This window comes from Bombus bifarius, unplaced genomic scaffold (assembly GCF_011952205.1).
Source record: "Bombus bifarius isolate JDL3187 unplaced genomic scaffold, Bbif_JDL3187 scf7180000008058, whole genome shotgun sequence".
Classification (NCBI taxonomy): Eukaryota; Metazoa; Arthropoda; class Insecta; order Hymenoptera; family Apidae; genus Bombus; species Bombus bifarius.
Window position 1 is genome coordinate 2,032,491 of NW_022884422.1, and position 20,638 is coordinate 2,053,128.

The 20,638-nt window shown below is 37.2% G+C and overlaps 1 protein-coding gene across 22 annotated transcripts in view; it reads left to right on the forward strand.

The window, feature by feature from the left end:
- Window positions 1–20,638, forward strand: part of LOC117208256 (disks large 1 tumor suppressor protein) — a 526,768-nt gene that overhangs the window by 331,418 nt on the left and 174,712 nt on the right. The window contains exons 1-2 of one of the 22 annotated variants that reach the window (XM_033449277.1): window positions 19,244–19,330; window positions 20,053–20,355. The exons of 18 other annotated variants lie outside the window; for them this stretch is intronic. In XM_033449277.1, the coding sequence (XP_033305168.1) occupies window positions 20,257–20,355 (99 nt within the window). In that variant the 5' untranslated portion in view covers window positions 19,244–19,330; window positions 20,053–20,256. Of the gene's footprint in view, window positions 1–5,726; window positions 6,309–19,243; window positions 19,331–19,391; window positions 19,554–20,052; window positions 20,356–20,638 lie in introns of those variants that run through there. 3 more of the 22 variants (XM_033449278.1, XM_033449275.1, XM_033449276.1) reach the window with 3 other exon arrangements.

Sequence of the window (20,638 nt, forward strand, 5' to 3'; positions counted from 1 at the left end):
TTCGAGGGTAGAATATTATTTGAATCATCAACGATTCAAATTGTTTATGGAAAATTAAATACTTTATCGATATTAAATATCACATCTCTTCGAGGCGGAAGAATAATTCTTCGGAATGATTGAATTTCTTATTCATTAACCAAAAACAATTAACCCAATTGTGTCGGTCCGATGCCACTTATTGCTCCGCTTGTTAATTGACAACGTTCACCAATTAACGCGACGTTAATTCTATGAAACGCATGCGCCCTGAAGCGTGTAAGCACGGATTGATGCGCGATTTACGATGCGCCGGATTCGATCGTCGCCACCGATGCAGCCAGCTAGAATCACGATAATGAATGATAACAGGTTCAATTCAAGCAGCCTTTCAGTTTTAATAGGCCGGCTCTCTAAGCTGTTCATTCGCGCAATCTTTTAGCCAGTGTTCGATGCCAGCGGTAACGAACGTACGCACACTGCGGTATTAAGGTGACATAGTAATTAATGTAGCAGCACGAAATGACAGGATGCGTTTACTTCCTCTTCCTGTTGAATACCGTAGAAATCTTTGGTCGGTCGTGTGTACTCTTCAGTCATTTAATCTCAATATATGGATATTAAAATGCTTGCAGTAATTTTAGTAAGTTTTTCTTTTTTTTTTTTTTATTTGTGATTTCGTAAAGTTAGGTACAGTGGTGATTATTCTTGCATATCTACAGAATACTCCAGAAAGATTGTGCAGAAGTTTCGGTACAAGTCTTACGTTTGAAAACAAGAAAGAAAGTGCTATTATATTTTAGTGCTAGTACATATATTTTAATGATAATCAATGTATACATTATTATAATATGGTCTTCCTTCTTTTTTAATGAGTTCGACAATGTATGGAGACATCTATGTGATTATTAAACCTCATTGTTAAATCGTTGTTAAATCTCATAGAAGACACTTCCAACATCTACTGTGAATATTGGTTATATAAACTTTGTTTTATTGATACATAGAATCTATCTTCAAATTCTTACTCAGCCTTTCTTGAACTTCCTGTATATGTTGAATTAGTTAATACTTTCGCGGTCACTCGCGTAATTTTATGTTCACTGTTCTTTGTAGCATTCTACTACATCGTACAGATCTTATAGAAAATCCTTATGCTGCATTTAAATAATATAATATAATCAAAACTGAATACACAGCAGTCGCGAAAGTGTTAAAAGAAACATTTTATTAGAACTCAAAAACTCCAAACCTGAAAATTATTTTCCATACTATTCTATAATAATAATCGTGATAATAATCGCTTGCTCGTTTCAATCAAAACTTCGTGAGCAGAGACGGGTATTGATCTTGATTTTAATAACTATACGTCACACTAGCACGTCGAACATGAACCTTAACAAGAACGTCATCTGGCAGTCTCGAGTCGTTGTTAAGGAACAATTCATAGTTCTTCGGGCACTTTAGATGCTGCGCTTGGCAAAAAGTTCTCTATTTCCTCTATGTGCCTGCAACGACTAAAACCGTTCCAAATTTTTTACCGAGCAATCTCAAAGTTCGAGTACTGCGGGCAACGGTAGCGTTAAATCGAGGTTGTTTCTTTGTCTCGAAGTCTTGCGGCGGTTATCTATCTTATGGATCGCTAGCGTAATTAAAATTCTCAGAGATTTTGGTATCCGCCACTGAGAACAAAGTTTCGAAAGTTCTATATTGTATGTAACACCGACGGCACATTAATTTGATACGTGAACAGCTGGGATGTGTCAGTTAAACGTAGAAAATACTTCCTACGAAATGTTATAATCTTGATATTCGTGTTTCTGCAGCATATCGTGGCTTCAAAGAAAACATTTACAACTTTAAATTATATTCTAGACACGACTTGACCTATTCGGGTGAAGTAATCAGTACTTTTGCGGTTAATTCGACTGACAAATTCAGTGGAATACTGTTAAAATTCATAAGACTGAACTACGACTCAGTTATGCCAAGAACTTATTGAATCAAGCTTATCCAATTATCTGTCGTTAGTATTAAACTGTTCCCTTGTTCGCATAAACTTCACTTAGTTTACTCTATATTATGTGTTTAACGAGATTACACGTTTAATAAACTTTCGAGATTACATATTCTTATTCTGCTTCTTCAATATAATTAATTTCATTATAACTATTCCAATAATTAAATCAATATAATTACAAACGTTACTTTTGTTATCACTAGATATTTATGCGAATGAAGACATGAAAGCTAAACGGAGGCACTTTTCAACTGTTAAACATTTTAACGTATAAATATTTTAAGTACTTTATATATGTATTACATATACTGGTATATATTAGTATCTATTTTTAGTATTAATATGTATCATTATACACATTCTGTATTTTTAGACTTTTAAATTTCTCAAAATAAATACATAAACATCATATACATATATTTACGTAATACAAATATTATGTGTTATACTTTTGTAATAGTTTCTAAAAAAAGAAAAAAAAAAGAAGAAGCTTCATTCGCGTCACAATTATTTACAAATTTACAATGCTAATTGCAACTCAATACATCCGTACTTACTCGTTATTCAGAATTTTCCGCACGTTGATATTCATTTTGTCGGAAGAAAAACGAGAGTGGAACGATGACAGGAATTGCGGTAATGGCGCTCATTTACTTTACATCTAGTGCCGGATACCGTGCCAATTTCCGCAAACGAGCGCATTATGGCTGTTTCTTACGTGGTAAGCAATTAAAATAACCGTGTTGAATGGTTCGCAGCGAGCGTCGTTCTTTGGCAGGGTTTCGTAAACGGCCGTCGATTATTTTCCACTTCGTGGACTGTAAACAGAAAGGAGCGGTTTTCCGAGTGTAATCAACACTTCGAGTTGCCGTAGACCAATTCGTTTCCACTGTCTCACAAACGGGCCGACATATTTCTCTCCCTCGTGCTTTTGGCCGAAGATTGAAGTCAGCTTTCGAGCCCTTTGATCTCCTGCTCTTCTTGGCTGCCGCAGTGCGAACGTTTGACGTAACAACTCGATGACGACGACATCTCACATTTGTTTCAGTTCGAGACTCTTTGATTTCGGGTTTCTTGACAGGACTCGCACTTCGTTTCATCTCGCAATTCGGCTTAACTCAACCTCTTTTAGATGTTTGATTGATTTAGGAGACGCTTCTCCCGCTGTTTTCTACCAAAGAGGATATCTGTTATTAATTACTCTACGTACTCTTTTAAGATTATTCAAAGTATCGTGTAATATATAATTTGCATCTAATAATATTTAATTTGATGGAACGCAAAATTCGAAGTTATAATATGTTGAAAATTTCATTTCAACTACAGTTCTTGTTTCATGATACTTGGATCATAATTTATTATAAATACATAACTCGACGTTGTAAGACAAAGAGGTAATCTTATCAAAATTTCCCACTATAAAAACTACCATAATTAAAATACGTTTCCTATAACAGTCCTTGCAACATTTTTACGTTATTTTAATAATTACTGTTTTTACTAAATTCTCCATGACAATCCTCCGTTATAAGATCGTTCTGACTATTTCGAATTAATTACCAATCATCGTCGAGCATCCCATCTTATTCATCGGTCTAACCTGTTGATCGTTAAAACGATCCTTTCGCTACGGAATATTTCATCTCGACATAAAGAAACAAAATATCGAACGAACGATGAAGAAGGAAAGAGAAGAAACGCAGATCGACCGTAATTCGCAACTATCCCCCATGAACGACCAGCCAATTGACCCCCTTGTCCGTAAGTTAGCGCCGCTTATACCTTCGTCGCTAATTAATAACGGCACATCGACTAGCGGCACTCGTCGGTGGAGCTTAATGGAAATTAGTCCTGCCTCGCGATTTCCAACGTCGCGCATCGGTCCTCGTAGTCTCATTAGTTCGTTCGAGCGTGCCGCAGGTCTCGATCGTTCCTCTGCAGTCGCGAATAATTCGATTGCATCTCGTATACGTCTACTTGAACGCCTTCTGAAGCGTGTTCTCGACACGGCCCTATTGTATCCGCGAGCCGGCTAATTACACCGATGTCCGGCGCGCCCACTTCCTTCCGGGCGATCGACGCTCATCGAAGTTACTCCACGAAGATTGACTTTACTGATGCCGTAAGAGAAATTTGGTATACTACCGCAGTGATTTAACTGGTGATGAGGTATTCGAGTGTTTTGTGGCCTTTGGATCTTAAACGACTAAATTCTGGAGGGAAAAACAATCGAGATGTATGCCGTTTGAATTTTACTCGGAATTTGTCAATATTGTAAGATTATTATATTATAAGATATTGTAAGATATTGTAAGATATATCGAAGGTATAAGATGCGGTATATTCGAATAGTTCAGGAGTTTTTGGTTATATATTAAACGATCGAATTTTAAAGGGAAAAGAAATCGATGTAAGTGTTGTTTAGATTTTATTTCGAATTTCTCTATGGTACGATCTAGTTGGCAATGACATATTCCAGTGTTTTATAAGTTTTTTGATCCTCGAATAGTAAACGATTAAATTTTGGGGGAAATTGAAATGGGTGTTGTTTGGATTTTATTCATAGTTATGAATGTATACGATCGTTGGAAATTCTGTTTCACTTGCGATTTAACCCATTGGAAACTGATAACGTATGATGTACGTCATAGGGTGCGTATCCAATCCAATTAATGACGCGTCAATATAATTAATTTCATTATAATTATTCCAATAATTAAATCAATATAATTACAAACGTTATTTCTACGTTATCACTAGACTGTGGATGAAGAAATTCGAGTTACCGTTATCAGTCAGTACTAGAAAAGCAATCATGGAAACAGGATCGCGTAAAATGTAATTGTGGAAGGCATTGTGTACGATTTAAAAAAGCTATTAGTGTTAAGCTAGAGAAATCCGATTACGGCAAACTGATCGTATTTCTAAAAATTTGCATTACGATAAGAGGCGTGATAAGCGACGACAGAGTTGACATTTTCTTGATATTAGGGCTTGAAATTCTTCGTTGCATTTTTCTTAGAGTAGGTAGTTTTGAACATAACTATTTGTAGAACTGCAGTGAAAAGAGTAGATAGCGTCGTGAATAGCGTCATTGAGTAATTAACAAGAGAATGAACCTCGTTAATTCAACTATCTTAAATTAAAGCTCATACTTGCTTCTTTGTTGGAGGCAAATTCGCAGTTTCGCCTAAGCAAATAGACAATCCCTCTTTTTGGCAAATATTAAATTACTCTGGTTTGATGCTTTTTAAAGAGTATTGATTTTGCGCTGGGTTCCGACGGTAAGAGAGGGAGCTTCCAGTGAATTTGCACCCTTACCGCTCACGGTAAATGCTGTTGCTTCAATGTATCATAGTCTCGGTCGATTCGCGAATTTCTGTGTTACCGACTCCCGCGAATGATGCGTTCGTGGTCGAAGAGATGTCGTCTGTTTGATCGTTCATCGTCTTAGAAATTTCAATCCTTAAAAGCAATCCCTAAAAGAATTTAAAATTTGTATAATTTCCATCTCTGTAGTATTCAATAATCAACATTCATTTACAAGATTTGGTAACAAACATACAGTATGTTTGATAAATTTGTAGTGGATAAATACTTTCTAGAGTAGTTTCTGTGTTTTAATTTCATAAGCTTCGGTTTAGTAATAGGTACACTATCATTTTGTAGAGCTTGGTACGTTAATTTATTAACTATCCAAATTTAGATCGCGAATGAAGGACGCACGAAAGTAATTAATTTACGCACCCTCGTCGTAAACACGCCATTGTGGAATGGCCTAGTAAAAGACCCTGTACGAGCGGACTATAAAGTATCGCAACGACTTTGATAAGCACCAGACAATAAAAGGAAGCACTGCCTATGAATTTGCAATAAGCTTTGTATCGCACGTAAACAAATTTCATATCGACTCTCGTTCTTTTCTTATAATAGCGAAAAAAATTACTCAAGTCGATCGAAGAGGTGTATATTAATGTATAGACACGGTTTGCGAAGGATTTTCCTCACTCCTCTATTGCTAGTTTAGATAATGGTGTAAAGAACGTGTCACGAACAGTCGGTGAATGAGTGGTGAATAGACTGACATAAAGCGAAACGTGTGAAGGGTGAAAAGTAAAAGAAGATCGTGGAATAATCGTGAAATCAAAATATTGAATATTCGTCGAATATGCCCCCGACGACACCGCCAGCCATGTGCTCGCTCTGTCCGCGCTCAAAGAAGGCTCAACACCCGAAGAAGCTCGTACGATTTGACTCCATCGTCGACACGTTCTCCATCTCCGATTCGAATGCGATCACCAACCAGAGGGTAAGAGGATTAATTTGTAGTACATTCCATGGAAAATAATACTCTGCGATTTTTTTATCATCAAACTTTCTCTTTTCATTTTTGGCTACTTATTTATTTATTCGTTTTAATTTGTTCCATGATAATGGTATTTATAGAAACTCCTTGTGTTAAATATTATATAGTTATTCAGTTAACGAGTAGAAATGAGATTTGACTAATTTATAATCATTTAGACGCGAGATCAAAGAATCGGTAAAACGTGTGCTTGAACAAACACGTGTACGCGAATTTAGCGAATCCGGGTCACGATAAGCGTAGTTAATGTAGCGTCGATTTGCAGTCGCGAAGTCCTTTAACATTTACACGCCATTACGTGATCAGCTTTTGAACGTTAACGTATCTCTCTTCATGTACATTATTTATTTTATTCCCTTCAAGCAAAAACCATTAGACAATAATTACCGATTCTCATTCTATTATAGAAATATTATATTATTCATACACAAATATCATACCCCCCGGAGATTATCTTTCAAATTTTATAAATATATCGATTTATCCATTCTCCATTGCTAATACATATAGGATACCCTACTGCATGATTGTAATACGATAACACAACCTAATGAAAAATTGTAACTAAATCTTCAAAAAAAATGTCTAACGCTAAGAACGAATATGTAACTGATACAAACAAAAGCTTCCAATCTTTAGCTTCGAATGCACTCTTCAAAGATTCAAGACTTCGGACCAATTTTCTTCGTGTAAATTTAAAGAAAGCGAGCCATCCTGTCCCGTTCGACGAGTTCTAAGGTCTCTCTTTTGGCCCGATTGAAACTCGTGTTTTACCGGGCGCTGGTAAATCATCTGGCTGCGTGAAAAATTTAGCGTGTGCCGCGGGGGACGTTCGCCATGCACAAAGTGCCGTGAAACGTAGCTCCGGGTCTTATCGTAATGCCTTCGAGGCCAGTGGCGCGCGGTAAAAAAAAAGTTTGCTGCCATAGCTGCTATCTTTACGACTTTTCGATCGACGACGGTGACGCGAATGCGGGACACGTTATAAAAGCTTCCAGAATAAATGGCGTCTTGCGGACTCGGGCGTTCGCTTAGCGGCTGCAGACATCTTTTTCTGCTAAAACGATTAACGAGGAAAAGAAATATTGTTTCGAATATTGGAAATGTCTATTGAAAAGTGTTCGATTCGATAATTATCCTCATTCATTATATTAATAATTGTAAGAAAAAGGGAATTCTCTGCTGTTCATTGAATTTTGCACTACAGAATCGAAGTAGATTTTTATTTCTATTTTTTTAAAACAATATGTTAGATAAGTAATGACGCAGAAAAATATAGAAGCTCGTGTTCTATTTATTGATTTCGAATTTGATAGTACAGAGGAAGGAACGTATATATTATATGAGCCACAGTTGCGCCACTTTCATTAAAATGTCAGCGTGCAGAAGATGCCTGCTGAGATCGTGGATATTTCAGTTTATAATCAAGCCCAGGTACACATACATATTTACACGACGATAAAAAAATATTGGTACGATGTCAACTAGCAGAATTCCGTTTCTGAATTATTACGAACTATTATACAGAAAAGTAGAGGGTTGTTCAACAATCTTCTATCGATATGAAGTCTTAAATTGCTCAATAACTTATGCATTCATCGAAAATCACTTATAAAAATCACTAGCGATGTAACATGGATCCTGCGAATTTTTCTTTTATTCGAGCATATCCGCACAAGATAAAAACTTCGGATATGTTCGACAATCCTTTTCGAGTCGCCCTGCTGAAACCGTCTAAATCATCGAAATCGTCGAAATGGATAGAAGGTAGGCGTGGTTCCGGAACTGGTCGTCGTCAGAGAAACAGCAGGTGGCCGATAATGTCCTCCGGGAAAGCTAAACCACCGCCATTCTCTTATGATAATACGAGTCCGTGCCTGGATATTCCCCAAATGTAAATCAGTCGACTTTCCCGATTCCGTACTGTCGATATCCGACCGCCTATATTTTCTCCATCTGCCTACGCTCTCTCTTCTCTTTGCGTTTATTAAAACACTCCGCCTGATCCGTACGTTTTGTCCCAGGGGTAACTTCGAGTAGGCAAGCGACATCAACGATGGTCGTTCCATTTGACTATAAGAGGGAATTTGTACTGTGGATTTTTTCGGAAACTTCTTGGAGTATTGGTTTAACGGTAGAACTACAAGAACAATTGAAATGACCAATGTGTAAATTCTCATAGAAATTTTGTAGATTTATTACTAAACCGTAGATGTGCATGTAAATTCATAGTATTATGCACATAAGTGAAGAAATGCATTTAATGCTAAGCAGGAATTTATTTCATCTATTAAATTTTATAACGAGTGTTATACATACTATGTGCATTTTGTTTATTTTCACACCTTTAGGTTTCCAATAAATGTATAGACATTCGCTGTGTATTTATTATATTTTTTGTGCACTTTTGTGGATTTACTCTTACATTAAGTATAATGTAACAAGTTCGTATAACATTCACTTTCATCACTATAATACAAATTTTCTATTTTAATCTTCTGTGGTTTTAATGTTAAATAACTCGAAAGATCCGTAAACTCGGCACTTCTCGTTCCCACTTTCGCCATGATCTGAACTGCTTACATCGGCGCCTGTAATCTACGCGACACGGACACGACAGCAAAGCAGAATATTTTGTGGAGGATAAAACCGAAAATGGAACGTAGTTGCGTCTCTGTTTGAGCGATAAGGGTATTCCGAAGAGCGGATGAAAGTTGTCGATATTGAAGTTTCTAATTTGATTAAAGTCATTCTTTCTTAAAATTGTAATTGCATTGTATTAAGTTACTTTCATGCACTTGGAACAGTAAATCTCAAATGGTAAATGTTGCTGCAAGCGGAAGGACAAGATTAATCGATCTACTCCGTTATTATTGGATTATCTATTCTACTGCTTGCTATTAAAGACTGATAAATAGCCGACAGTGTTAACGACAATATTACAATCGATCGTTCTCAAGCATCCCTCTTACGATTGATGCTTACCCCATGTCACTTCCAGCTGACTGATGACAATTCACCCGATAGGCTTCTGCTTTTCTGAATAACAGGCTTCTTAGGAAGTAGCTTAAGTACCCACTATGCGATAGATGAGATACTTGTAAAAATTCGCGTAAAACCACTTACAAAACCTGAGCTTACAATTTATCTTGTAAATTTTTCGTTACTGTACGACGGTCGATATATAGAAGTGAAAAGTGTAAACTAAAATTATTTATTATTTTTTTATTATTATGAAATTAAAGATTCTAGCGTGCAATACGTATATACTCTATACGTATTTCACACTTATATACGTATACGTTTTATCTCGTAGGCGTTCATCACCGGTCACGATTGTATAGAGAAATTCTACGTTTTCTACATTATTGTACATTGAAATATTTATAATCAGCAGATCCTCCGATGTTCGCAATTCATTTCGAAATTCGAAATCGAAATTTAATGGTTTTATACGATACTACTAAACGTTTTCGCTTTTTGAGTCTATAAAAAAATAAAATCAAAGAACGTCGACTTGACTTCTCCAATAAGTTGTACGTCTCTCTTCTCTCTTGGCACTTAGGGATGAAAAAGATCGCGACACAAAAATCGAGCGAATCGCATCCTCCAAGAAAGGGATCAGGTGTAATCCTCTTGACACGGGATCGGCTAACACTTCGAGTAGTTCGAGGAACTCTCGAATAACAAAGAGTCTGCCAACTGACACGGATGGAGGGGTCCTTCCCTGTTCGATCTCGAAACTCCTCGATTATTCCTACCATCCTTTCGAACCTTGATAATTTACTCGTACATACGCCATCATTTTCGATCATCTGATCGGTTCCACGATTTACTTTATGTTGAACGTTTAGTTAATTTAATGGCGTTACACATTTACAAATAGCTTGTACAGATAATAATTTTACAATAGCCTAGAATAAACCTAGAATTTATGTCCCAGACGATTAGATTCTCTGACAGCTGAGTCACACTTAGTTTCATCGTCAATTATGGAATTTTCACCATTAAAGTCGTGGGGGAAAGACAGTACATTTCTTTCTCTTCAACCGAACGACCAATATAGAATATACTGTTACAAATATCAACGAAAGATGGGTTATCGCAACCTCCACAAAGATACAGATCAATTATAGCAATATATGAACATTCATAAGACACAGCACACTAAGAAATAAATAGAAGTCATACCAATGTCACTCAAAACTTCTAGGCTACTCCTATCTATTTGTATACAGTCTTATAAATATATATATTTTACATAGAATATTTATCTCTTTACAATCAATATATTTACAACCATTTTCAAAATTAATTTATTCGGAGGCTCACGAGGTATCTGTAAGGCTTTTATCTCATCTGTCGTCGCTTTGCTTCGCGAAAATCGATCTGGCAGACGTGTCTCTTTGCCAGTGTAACAATCGAAAGGAGGCTTTCACCTAACTGGCTCTAATTAACAAACGTCCCGAATAATCAGACAGCGTTGTTAGAGGTTAAATTATTTCTAGGTCTACGAGTCTCTAGCGTGCAATTGCCGATAGCCCTCTCGAAATTCTAGTTTGGTCCGACATAATAATGAGAGACGATGAAAATGACGCGACGCGAAATAAATTCAAATTTCAGCTGAATTTATCGTCCAGTCGTTCTCGCATCTAGGTTAATGTAACAGCTTGTGTAACATACAGCCGATTAATTTTGATAAAACGGTATCGCGACGTTGGCGTTATTGTCCGCGATATATAGTAGTAGGATAGTAATTTGTCAAAAAATGACAAGAAGAAAGGAGTGATACAAATTAATGAGACTTCTCTGGTCACCCTCGGACACAGTCGTATATTTCAACGCGGCGATTTCAAAATGAAGAATCGTGTTTTCGATATATTCGCGTTTTGAATGACCGTCGTTCACGGCCTCGGTGATTAAGAGGAAAGTTGGAAATTGCGAAATGCTTCCTATCCACTTGGTTTTTAGGTTTTAACCACTAAAATTGGCTAGAGGGACAAACGTTTCTCGTACGTCTTGACCTACTTTTTCCTTTAATTTCTTCTAGCAAACAGAACCTTTTATGCCCGCCGTAATATCTTCGCGGTAAAGTGGGCAACTCGTGAATATTTGCTTAGACTTTAGAAAAGTATTTCCCTGAATTTATTGCTGTAAAACGTACTATCGTATATACGAATTATTTACTAATTATTCAATACTCTTGTTTGTTACAGGTGAGTTTATAAGCATTTCCAGTTTTGGCCGCATTTGTGTAAGTAGCACTTTGTTCGTGGAATTACGCGCTTACGTAGAATGTGTTTTGTCCTGCACGTTTCGAATCTTCATTTAAAACTTTTCTAAGGGTCTCCTCAGTACTACGAAAGTCCCTTTGTCGTAATCGCTTGATCTTTGAGAGGAAAAAATCATAACTACGGATCAAAGGGACAACAAACAAAGGACAAAGCGCTTATTAGAATTATGTAGTTGAAAAATGCGCTTACCACGTTTCTACGAAGGCGAAATTAATTTCCTGTACTACAAAGAAGGATATGAGGAGAATGGCGTGCAGGTCCACTTCAAAGGTGGTCTAATGCTGTCTTGTATAAAACAAGAGAAAAATTTTAATACCGAGGCACGCAGTCATTCTGAAATGGCTTGCCTCTTTGTAAAGACTAAGCGCGGTTCTTGTTCGAAAAGAAATTAATTGGATTACCATACGAAGTTGGGTAATTTAAACCCAATAAAGACTTCTTTTCTTATGAGTACTTTATTTATTTCATTTAATATTCATTTATATTATGTAGTAAGGATTGTGTCTCTGTTACATTGAAAAATAACGACACTATACATTCAAAAGTTAAAATATCTTTAAAAAAGCTTGTTTCCGTTTCCAGTAACAAGATCTCAAGGACTCAACATTTACGAAATTCACCATATAGAAAACAATATATACCGACACATAGTAAGCGACACAATATCATTCCAAGTTTAAACTTAGGCAGACCGAAAAAGAAAACACACATCTACGCGAAAGAAACCTACGAAAGTTCTGAGAACGTAGCTGCTATCACCAGCAGCCGCTTTATCGACGACAGAATCCTGTATTGTTCTCGGTTCTGTCCGAGGTCATTCTTTTCTGAACGATATTTAATCTGTCCAGTTCGTTTCATGGTATAAATGAAAACTCCGGATAACCGAAAACACCCGACATGTTTCTTATCCCGACCTAAATTACGACATCTGTTTCTTTGCCCCTTGTCCTCCTCTTTACCGGCGTCTTTCGACCTCTACCATTCCTTTACAATCGATCGAACGCATAGAGAATTTTAAGTCGAAACGTGCCCACAACGAACCGTGTCAGCTTATCTCGGTATGAAACATGCGTCTGTGTTACCTGTAAATGTCGTTAACGAGCTATATTTCTCCTAGTTTTGACTTTGATCCCAGTTTTACTGAATTGCGTTTTGTTTATTCTCCCTTTTTTTTATTTTTTGTATTTTCGATGTTTATAATAATAGTATTTGTAATCTTCTCTGATAATTGTAATAATAGTAATGATTTGTTTTCCCATTGGGATTATAAAATTCCGTTACTTATACAATAATGCTGATTCTGTATCTCCTTATACTTAAGCTACTTCATCCTGTCTCATCCTATTTATACCTAGATGTAATCGTTTTATTGCTATCTTAATTCTTATCTTGCTCTATCAGTACACGATAATTATAAGTGGTCATATTTTATAATCATTGACTCACGCAGATATTTTACATTTATTATTGAAGTTTCATTTGAATATTATTTTATCAGACCATTCGAATTGAATCAAATAAGAATAAAAGACCTTGGGACTTCGCTTTATCGTTATAAAATAAAATATTGAACGCTCGTGACAACAATGACCCAGCCTTTGCTACGCGAACATTGACTTTCATTTTCTCTTCCCTTTAATTTCCCTTATATAATTTCTCTTTTTTTTTAACAAATAATATTCCTTAATAAAAAGATGAAAATGTATGTCTTATCTGTCTTCCGTCGAACTATATATCTTATTTTATATATTTCTTAAATGATAATATATTTTATTTTATACATGTTATAAAATGAAATATTCAACACTTATGACTATAATGATCCAGCATTTACTGGACGAAAATTAATTTTCATTTTAGCTACCTTTTAACTTTTCTTACTTACATAATATTCTGTAAATAATATTGCCTAATAAGGGGGAAAATGTATGTCGATTAGAAGGAGATTTCAGAAATTTCCTGTTAATCATACACGGAACACTGTACCCTTTGTTATCTATCTTCCATTGCGCGAAGCGTCTGGGATAATTTCACGTAGATCCTGGAGAACGACGTTTTTCATACTAGTATTCGAGGTTCATGGCTGGCCAAAGCGCATGTTCCACATACTCAGTCGTCGTGGCCGTCTCCACGGACTAATGAACGTGAAACGTAATTGGCAGTTGCGTGCAGCTTCAATTAACGTATTACAAGCGGCGCTCTGTCGGATAGTTTGTGAATTTCGTACCAAATTCTTGCTCTGTGACGATACGCTTTAACGGTCCTCTGTCGCGCACCCCCTTTGCTTCCGTTCGTTTTGTATTAGCTTGCACAGGGCGGAATTATTGACACGCTTGCTCGTATATGTGTCACAAATATTTGCCGGTATATGTGTGCATGAAAGTTTCGCCGGAGCTGGAGAGTCGCTTCCAAAACCTTGATCTAAATTAGTTGATCGGCTGGCAAATATCCATTTCCTCGGCAAAAATACCTATAAATCTTAGCCCGCACCCCCGTGTCTCCATTGAATCTTGCAGTCAATCTCGTAACCGGTTATCGCGATTCTAGTGTTCTACGGTCTTCCTTGAAATTTCGGGAAATTTCTGAAGGTTGCTTTAACGTGATGGAAAATAAAAGATGAAAATAGCGAGGATTTAGAAATATAGAAGGACATTATAAGCACATTAACCGCTGCAATTTTCAAATTATTTTGTATAAACCGTCGCTTGTTCCAACATAATGCGTTGTTATATGATATGTATCTTATTAATGGAATTAAATTATTAGCGCTTTGTGGTGCATTCCCGCTGCTTTACGTTGTTACTATGATATTAAAAGTACATAGATATTATAAACTTTATTGTTTCTTACCGAGATATCTTAATTAATTCCGGCATTATTAGTCACTGGAGATCCCTATGCTGTCACTGTCAAGTCCATTGTCAGTCACTGGTGACCCCTATGACAGTTAATATGTTGATAAAGTGCATGCGCCAGCAAGTAGCCCCTGAAGCAGCAAAGCGTATCGAGTAGATATCACTAACAATGAGCTCGTAATGTGCGAAATTAAACTTCTAAGTTATTAGTCATCGGACATTCCATTGAAATTAGATAAACTGTCGTAAACTAATACAGAAAGCGAGCAAATACGATGAATCAACTCGTGTATTAGTCATACTTCAATCGTCACTAGGATCGAATCTCTTTATTATTAATGCCCGGTTAATCTGCGAAAAGAACGACTTAAAATAACAGAAGATACGTTAATATATTTGAACAGATTTGTCAAATATTGCGAATTTATTCAACGAGTGGAGATTTCATTTGCAAAGGGAGGTAGTTTGATTCAATGGTAAAATGAATTGATAACCGATTATTAGGTATACGATCGTATTAGTTATGCCAGGTCGATCGCGTAACTACACTCGATGTTTTGGCTGATTTTTACTCATTAATCAGATCCACGGGATTAAGTAAATTCGGGATATCGCACGGCATTATAATCCCAAAGCGATGTTACGTACAGAGAATCCCGTGTTTTATCAGAACGTGTAGTATATGCTAATCGATTTCGGGCAAATAAATCCATTACGTGTTGGTGGCGGCGCATTTGGAAATATTGATTTATCTGTGTACGCGTACTTAATGAATACTAATCAATTTAATGCGACCGATTTTGTACTTGACGTCGCTTTGTAGAAATTCCACTCCGCAAGTGCTTGCAAGGAGAAATTAATATTCCGTAGTTTCTTAACCAGCGGTACAAAAATTGTTGTAAAAAGAAAAGAGCACGCAATTAAAAATTTTTACACTTCACACTTACGATCAAACTTTCAAATTTTCAAATTTAGATTCAGATTAAATTCATCATAGATAAGGAGCAACTTAAACGGCGAAGAATCCAAATTCAATAAATTTCGAATCTTCCAAATATGTATCAATAATTGAAATACAATATGTAACCAATTTTCTTTGGAACGGATTTCAACAAGATCAGTTTTACGCTGCGATCGGCGGTCCTCTTTTCGCGCTAAGTCTTTGTACTCGAATCTCGTATCGAGCCTTTTATTTCCGCAAGCGAGAACGTCACGGCAATAGCTTTGATCTCTTTAGAGTGCACTCGAATCGTTCGCCAAGGCCATAGGAATTTTTCGCTTCCCCACAGTCGATCCCCATTGACGTCCCGTTTCGTGCAAGGACGAGCCAGGTCGTTGGGTAATGTACAATGCATTTTCCAGATGGCAAAGAAACGCATTTTCTTCGTGCAGTCATCAAGGCAGACCAAAGGTTCTCGAAACGCGCGGAGTTAAAGGGCTCCATCTCGAAAGAAACGTCAGTCGACGAAAGGGTTTCGATGTTAACAGCTTCGTGGATACAAAAAACAAGAAATAAAGAGCAACGAAACGAAAAGGGGTAGAATTTTGGGTTGTTTGCACGATGGTAATCTATAGGTACCTAGCTTGATGTTGAGAGATTTTCAAGAAAATAGAAACGTTGCGCAAATTGAATTTTCCAGGGTAAAATTCGTATTTACTCCAACCGTATGGTAATTCGCTTTGAAATTTTAAGCAGCGTGTTCTCTAACCTTTGTGTCGTGTTCCCTGACCTTTCAAATATATCGAGATCGATTAGAGATAAACGTTCTTCTCGAGGCCTTTCCATTTGGTCGAGTAGATCGCACGGAGATAGTGGACGGACGCTCGTGTAATAGTTGGATAAAGCGTTTCACGCACTACATCACCGCACACATCAAGGAAAAGAAGGTTGGAAAATAGAGGGGAAGTAAACTCGCAGCGTTTGATGGAGGACAATCTGAGTTACCTCGTGCTGGGCTATTTCTTTGACTATCATCCATCTTCTTCGAATGAACATCATCTTAATTTTACCGAAATTACAAGTTTCTCTCGTCGAATTACGTATCTTTTATCATTTTAATTCGTAAGTGGCGCTCCTAATTGATATAGTTTGTAGATATTCTTCCTTCGAAGGGAAAGAGTACCGAGATTCGTCTTTCTCTACTGTTTTTACGAATAATCCTCCAACGCTAGTTTTCCTACGCCATGTCAGGACGGGCAAAAGCGAGATTCTATCCCGCTAATTTCTCCCCGACTACGATAAATCAGTATGCAAAAGAGCAATAACAGAGATTAAAAGTGTATACGAACTCAACATGTGTTTTATGAACGCCGCTTTTATCTCTGAATTCATTTTTTCAAGTAATTATTTTTTACACCGTTCTCTTCTTAGAGTAATAGCTTAATTTTAGTATACTGCCCGACTTCGTTTCCATTGATGTAAAGCAAGCAAAACGTTACGCTCGAATTCAACGCACGTTTTTACAAATAGATATAAAATATCTAATAAGTTACATGTAACAAACAGTAAATAAGTTATTGAATATAACTTTCGTAATCCATCCGTTCAATGACGTTTAACATCATGTCGGGGCAAAAATTCTGGGAAGATCGAGTGGCAAGAGCGAAAGGGGAAGACAAGGCCTGGATGTTATCGAGAATATCATCCCCGTAATATACCGAAGCGTCTTGTACTTTGACGTCTTCAGAAGCACATTTTTTACGCTCTGTCAGGCAAAGCCAGCGGATTATTTTTCCGTTTTCCTCGACAGCGCACTACCTAGGAATAGGAAGATGAGCTGAGAAGTTGTTTGGACACGAGATCTCCGTATTTTTCCCATCTCCGCCACGCCATTTCCCTTCCTTTCCTCATTTTTTTTTCAAAGGGATTACTTCGGCTAGACTAAATGACGGTAAGAGCTACGTGAACGTACCTTCTAGGATGAACATACAACAGAGAATTAGATATCAGTCCGCCTATGCTCGATGTTAAAAGTATCTTTCTAGGAATAACGTTCTAGAAATTCGTAACTGGAATTTTTGATCTTCCGAGATGGACAATACCGATGCTTGTTATTTATTTATTTATTTATCTCGCGTAGAACAAACGGATAGATCGATCTCGCGTCTTTAATTCACGATGCAAGAACAACACGCGTTTGATTGAAATAGAACGAAGAGTTTAATATAGCGTTTATTGCGCCAATATGAAAAACACTTGACAGGGAGGCTCTTGTTTCCACGGTTTCATTAGCGAACAATAACAATTATTCGGTAAAATGATACAATTATGTTACAATTATCGAAGTCGTTATTTCAATTTGATTAGATCGTTACTCACAACCATAGACATATATGGTCATAATGCACTCGATATCGGAAAACAAGAAACGTTTTTGTTCCTAATTCATACGGTGCCTGTGTAATTAAAAACTACAAACGTATCGAGTCGAATCGATCCTGTCTAATCTATATCAGTTGTTATTTTGTAGAAATCAAGAGTTCTTATTACACTTTATTGTATGTGTTCTTATTTGCTTTTTAAATCTTTACGTGCAGAGAAACATACTAAGTAACCGTAGTCTATTATCGAATAGATAAAAAATTTGCAACAAAATTAATAGAATACAAGTACATTTGCAATTCAAGAAAATTCAATAATACTATTGGTATATGTTTTGCAATTTTTTAACTGAGAAATAAAAGCTTATTTGTGCCTAATCGAACATTATATCTAAAACCTGGGTGACCACTAAATTCGACAACGCAATTCTCGACTTTGATTTCTATCGCACAATCAATACTCGAAAGTACATTGCAAGCCATGAATATTAGGATCCCTATCATTTTACCTGCTTATTTAACGTCAAGACAACGGAATATTAGGACTCGTTATATTTATTTGTTGGAAATCTCTAACAAAATTTCACCATATCTTGTATTTTATTACGAGATGCGTATGATACAAATGAAATACCAGATTTATAATAAAATAATTCGAAAGTGAAAGCAGTGAAAAACATTCAATTTATACTGGATACCAATAAATATCCTAATACCTATGGTTAGCAGTGTAATTTTTAAATCCAAATTGCAATTAAATATTGCTTCAAATATCCTACTCTGTGTCTTACGATCGGGGTCTAAAAGCAACGAGGATATATTTAAACGTTAATCTCGGTATATTCGAGGAAAGAACACCTTGGAAGCGAAGCCTACTCAAATATTCATTGACGTGGTAATATCCGGCTTTCTGGCAGGGCCTTGGCACCTTGTCGTCTTCCTCGTTGCCGTCGTCATTGTCACTGTCAGGGAAATTCGGAGAGGGGGAAGGGGATGATTTTTCCTATAGTGGGCATCAAGTTGTTTTGAAGCGAAAAGAGAGGTCGAAGGCGAGGGCTGAATTGCGCCGGAGATATGTCTGGCTAGCGGTGGTGAACGTGGCTGGGGGTGTAGGTGGTTGTGGATCGCGTGTGGGGGTAGATCTTGCGCCGTCCAACCCAGCTGGCAGCATCCCTCGGCACCCCATGGCCCGCCGAGCGAAAGCACTGGCAGTCATTCGCGCGGATCCAAACACGCGGGATCTGTTCCTGTCTTCCGGGAACGTTCGTCCGCAACTTCGTAGTCCCGCGAACGTCACAGCCTCTTGTTTTGCCTTGTCTTGTTGAGACAACGTCTCTCGTGAGGCCAGTGTACCCTTTTACGTTTGCATAATCGTACAAATCCCAATTTCTTCTTTTTTTTTATTTTATTTTGCTTTGTATCGAGAGATCCTTTCAGGAACAATTTTCCCAGACGTTTCGTTGTTGCCACCATAGCTTGAAGACAGAGATCGAAGGTTATTAGATAATTAATCGAAGTAGATCCTCTTTTGATAGATGAATAAGCATTAACGCTGAAAATCCAGAAGCTTCGTGAATAATATACGTCACTATCGAGCTTCCGCTATCCGGGATTTTGGTTCTCGTATTTACCGCGGGAAAATGTGATTTTTTAAGCATACGAGTACTTTGTGTTATTGTATGTTGAACATTCTCGAACAGTGTGAATACTGTGAATAGGTTAACATTAATGGGTATAGTTTCGTTTTCGAAGTCCGCGCAACGGTGTAGGCAAAAGAGAGTATTCGACGGACAACGTCACACGGATATGCGTCACGATTATGCAGGGAACGCGCGCGGTCGGATTGCGCTGCACAATGGTCGCTGCACATTGAATCGCGATTCCAAGGTCACAAATCTAACGATTCCTTCGCGGAACTCACGTGGTACGGTCGCCACCTGCGTGTTTTCCCTTGAAAATTCAACTTTACAGTTGGCTGAATCTTTTCCGAATCGGCTGAATCGGGGAATCGAGAAATCCTCTGTGAAAGTTTGACGTTAATCCAGGAATGAAAATAGTATATTGCTAGAAAACTATTGAGACGTTATTAACGTTTATTTTAAAAATATAGAAAATGCAGATATTTAATGTAACGATACGTGAAATATAATTATTCACGATGACATTGTAAATTTAGAGTATTATTATTTTATTTATCTATTACGTGTATTATTATAGTATATCGTGATAAGAAGCTCAACGAAACGTTTTTAATCGAAAGATTAACTTCAAAAAGTGAAAAGCGACGTCGAAGATCGAAAGGGGTTGTGCAGTCTAGACGTGATCTGTACTCTGTTGTATGAGCTGCTGTGTTGTCGTAGTGAAAAATAATCGGTTAGCAACCTGGAGTGCCAATGCGGATCACGTGTGCCGCCCGTCTTCATGGGGATGGGCTTTAACGATAAGAAGCTGAGGAGATTACGAAGATTGCGGCTCTTTGGCCGCGCCAAAGTCTACCTCACGGTCCGCTGGCCACAGCTGGTGGGTGCTTAGAGCAATCGCATGTACATTTTCCCTGCTGTCTCGTTTTCCGATAATTGACATGCGCGAGAAAAGAGCTAGATCTCTTTCCTTGCAAGTTAGATCGGTCTTAGACTTCTAATCTAATTTGATATTATTGGCGTAGACATAGTTTAAATGTGAATGAATAGAACTAGTACCTTTTTTTGTTAGTATTATTATTATTATTATTTATAGAAACTAGAACTTTCTCTTTTTTTATTTAGTATTGTAATTTACTGACACCATGAATATTGGAAATGTT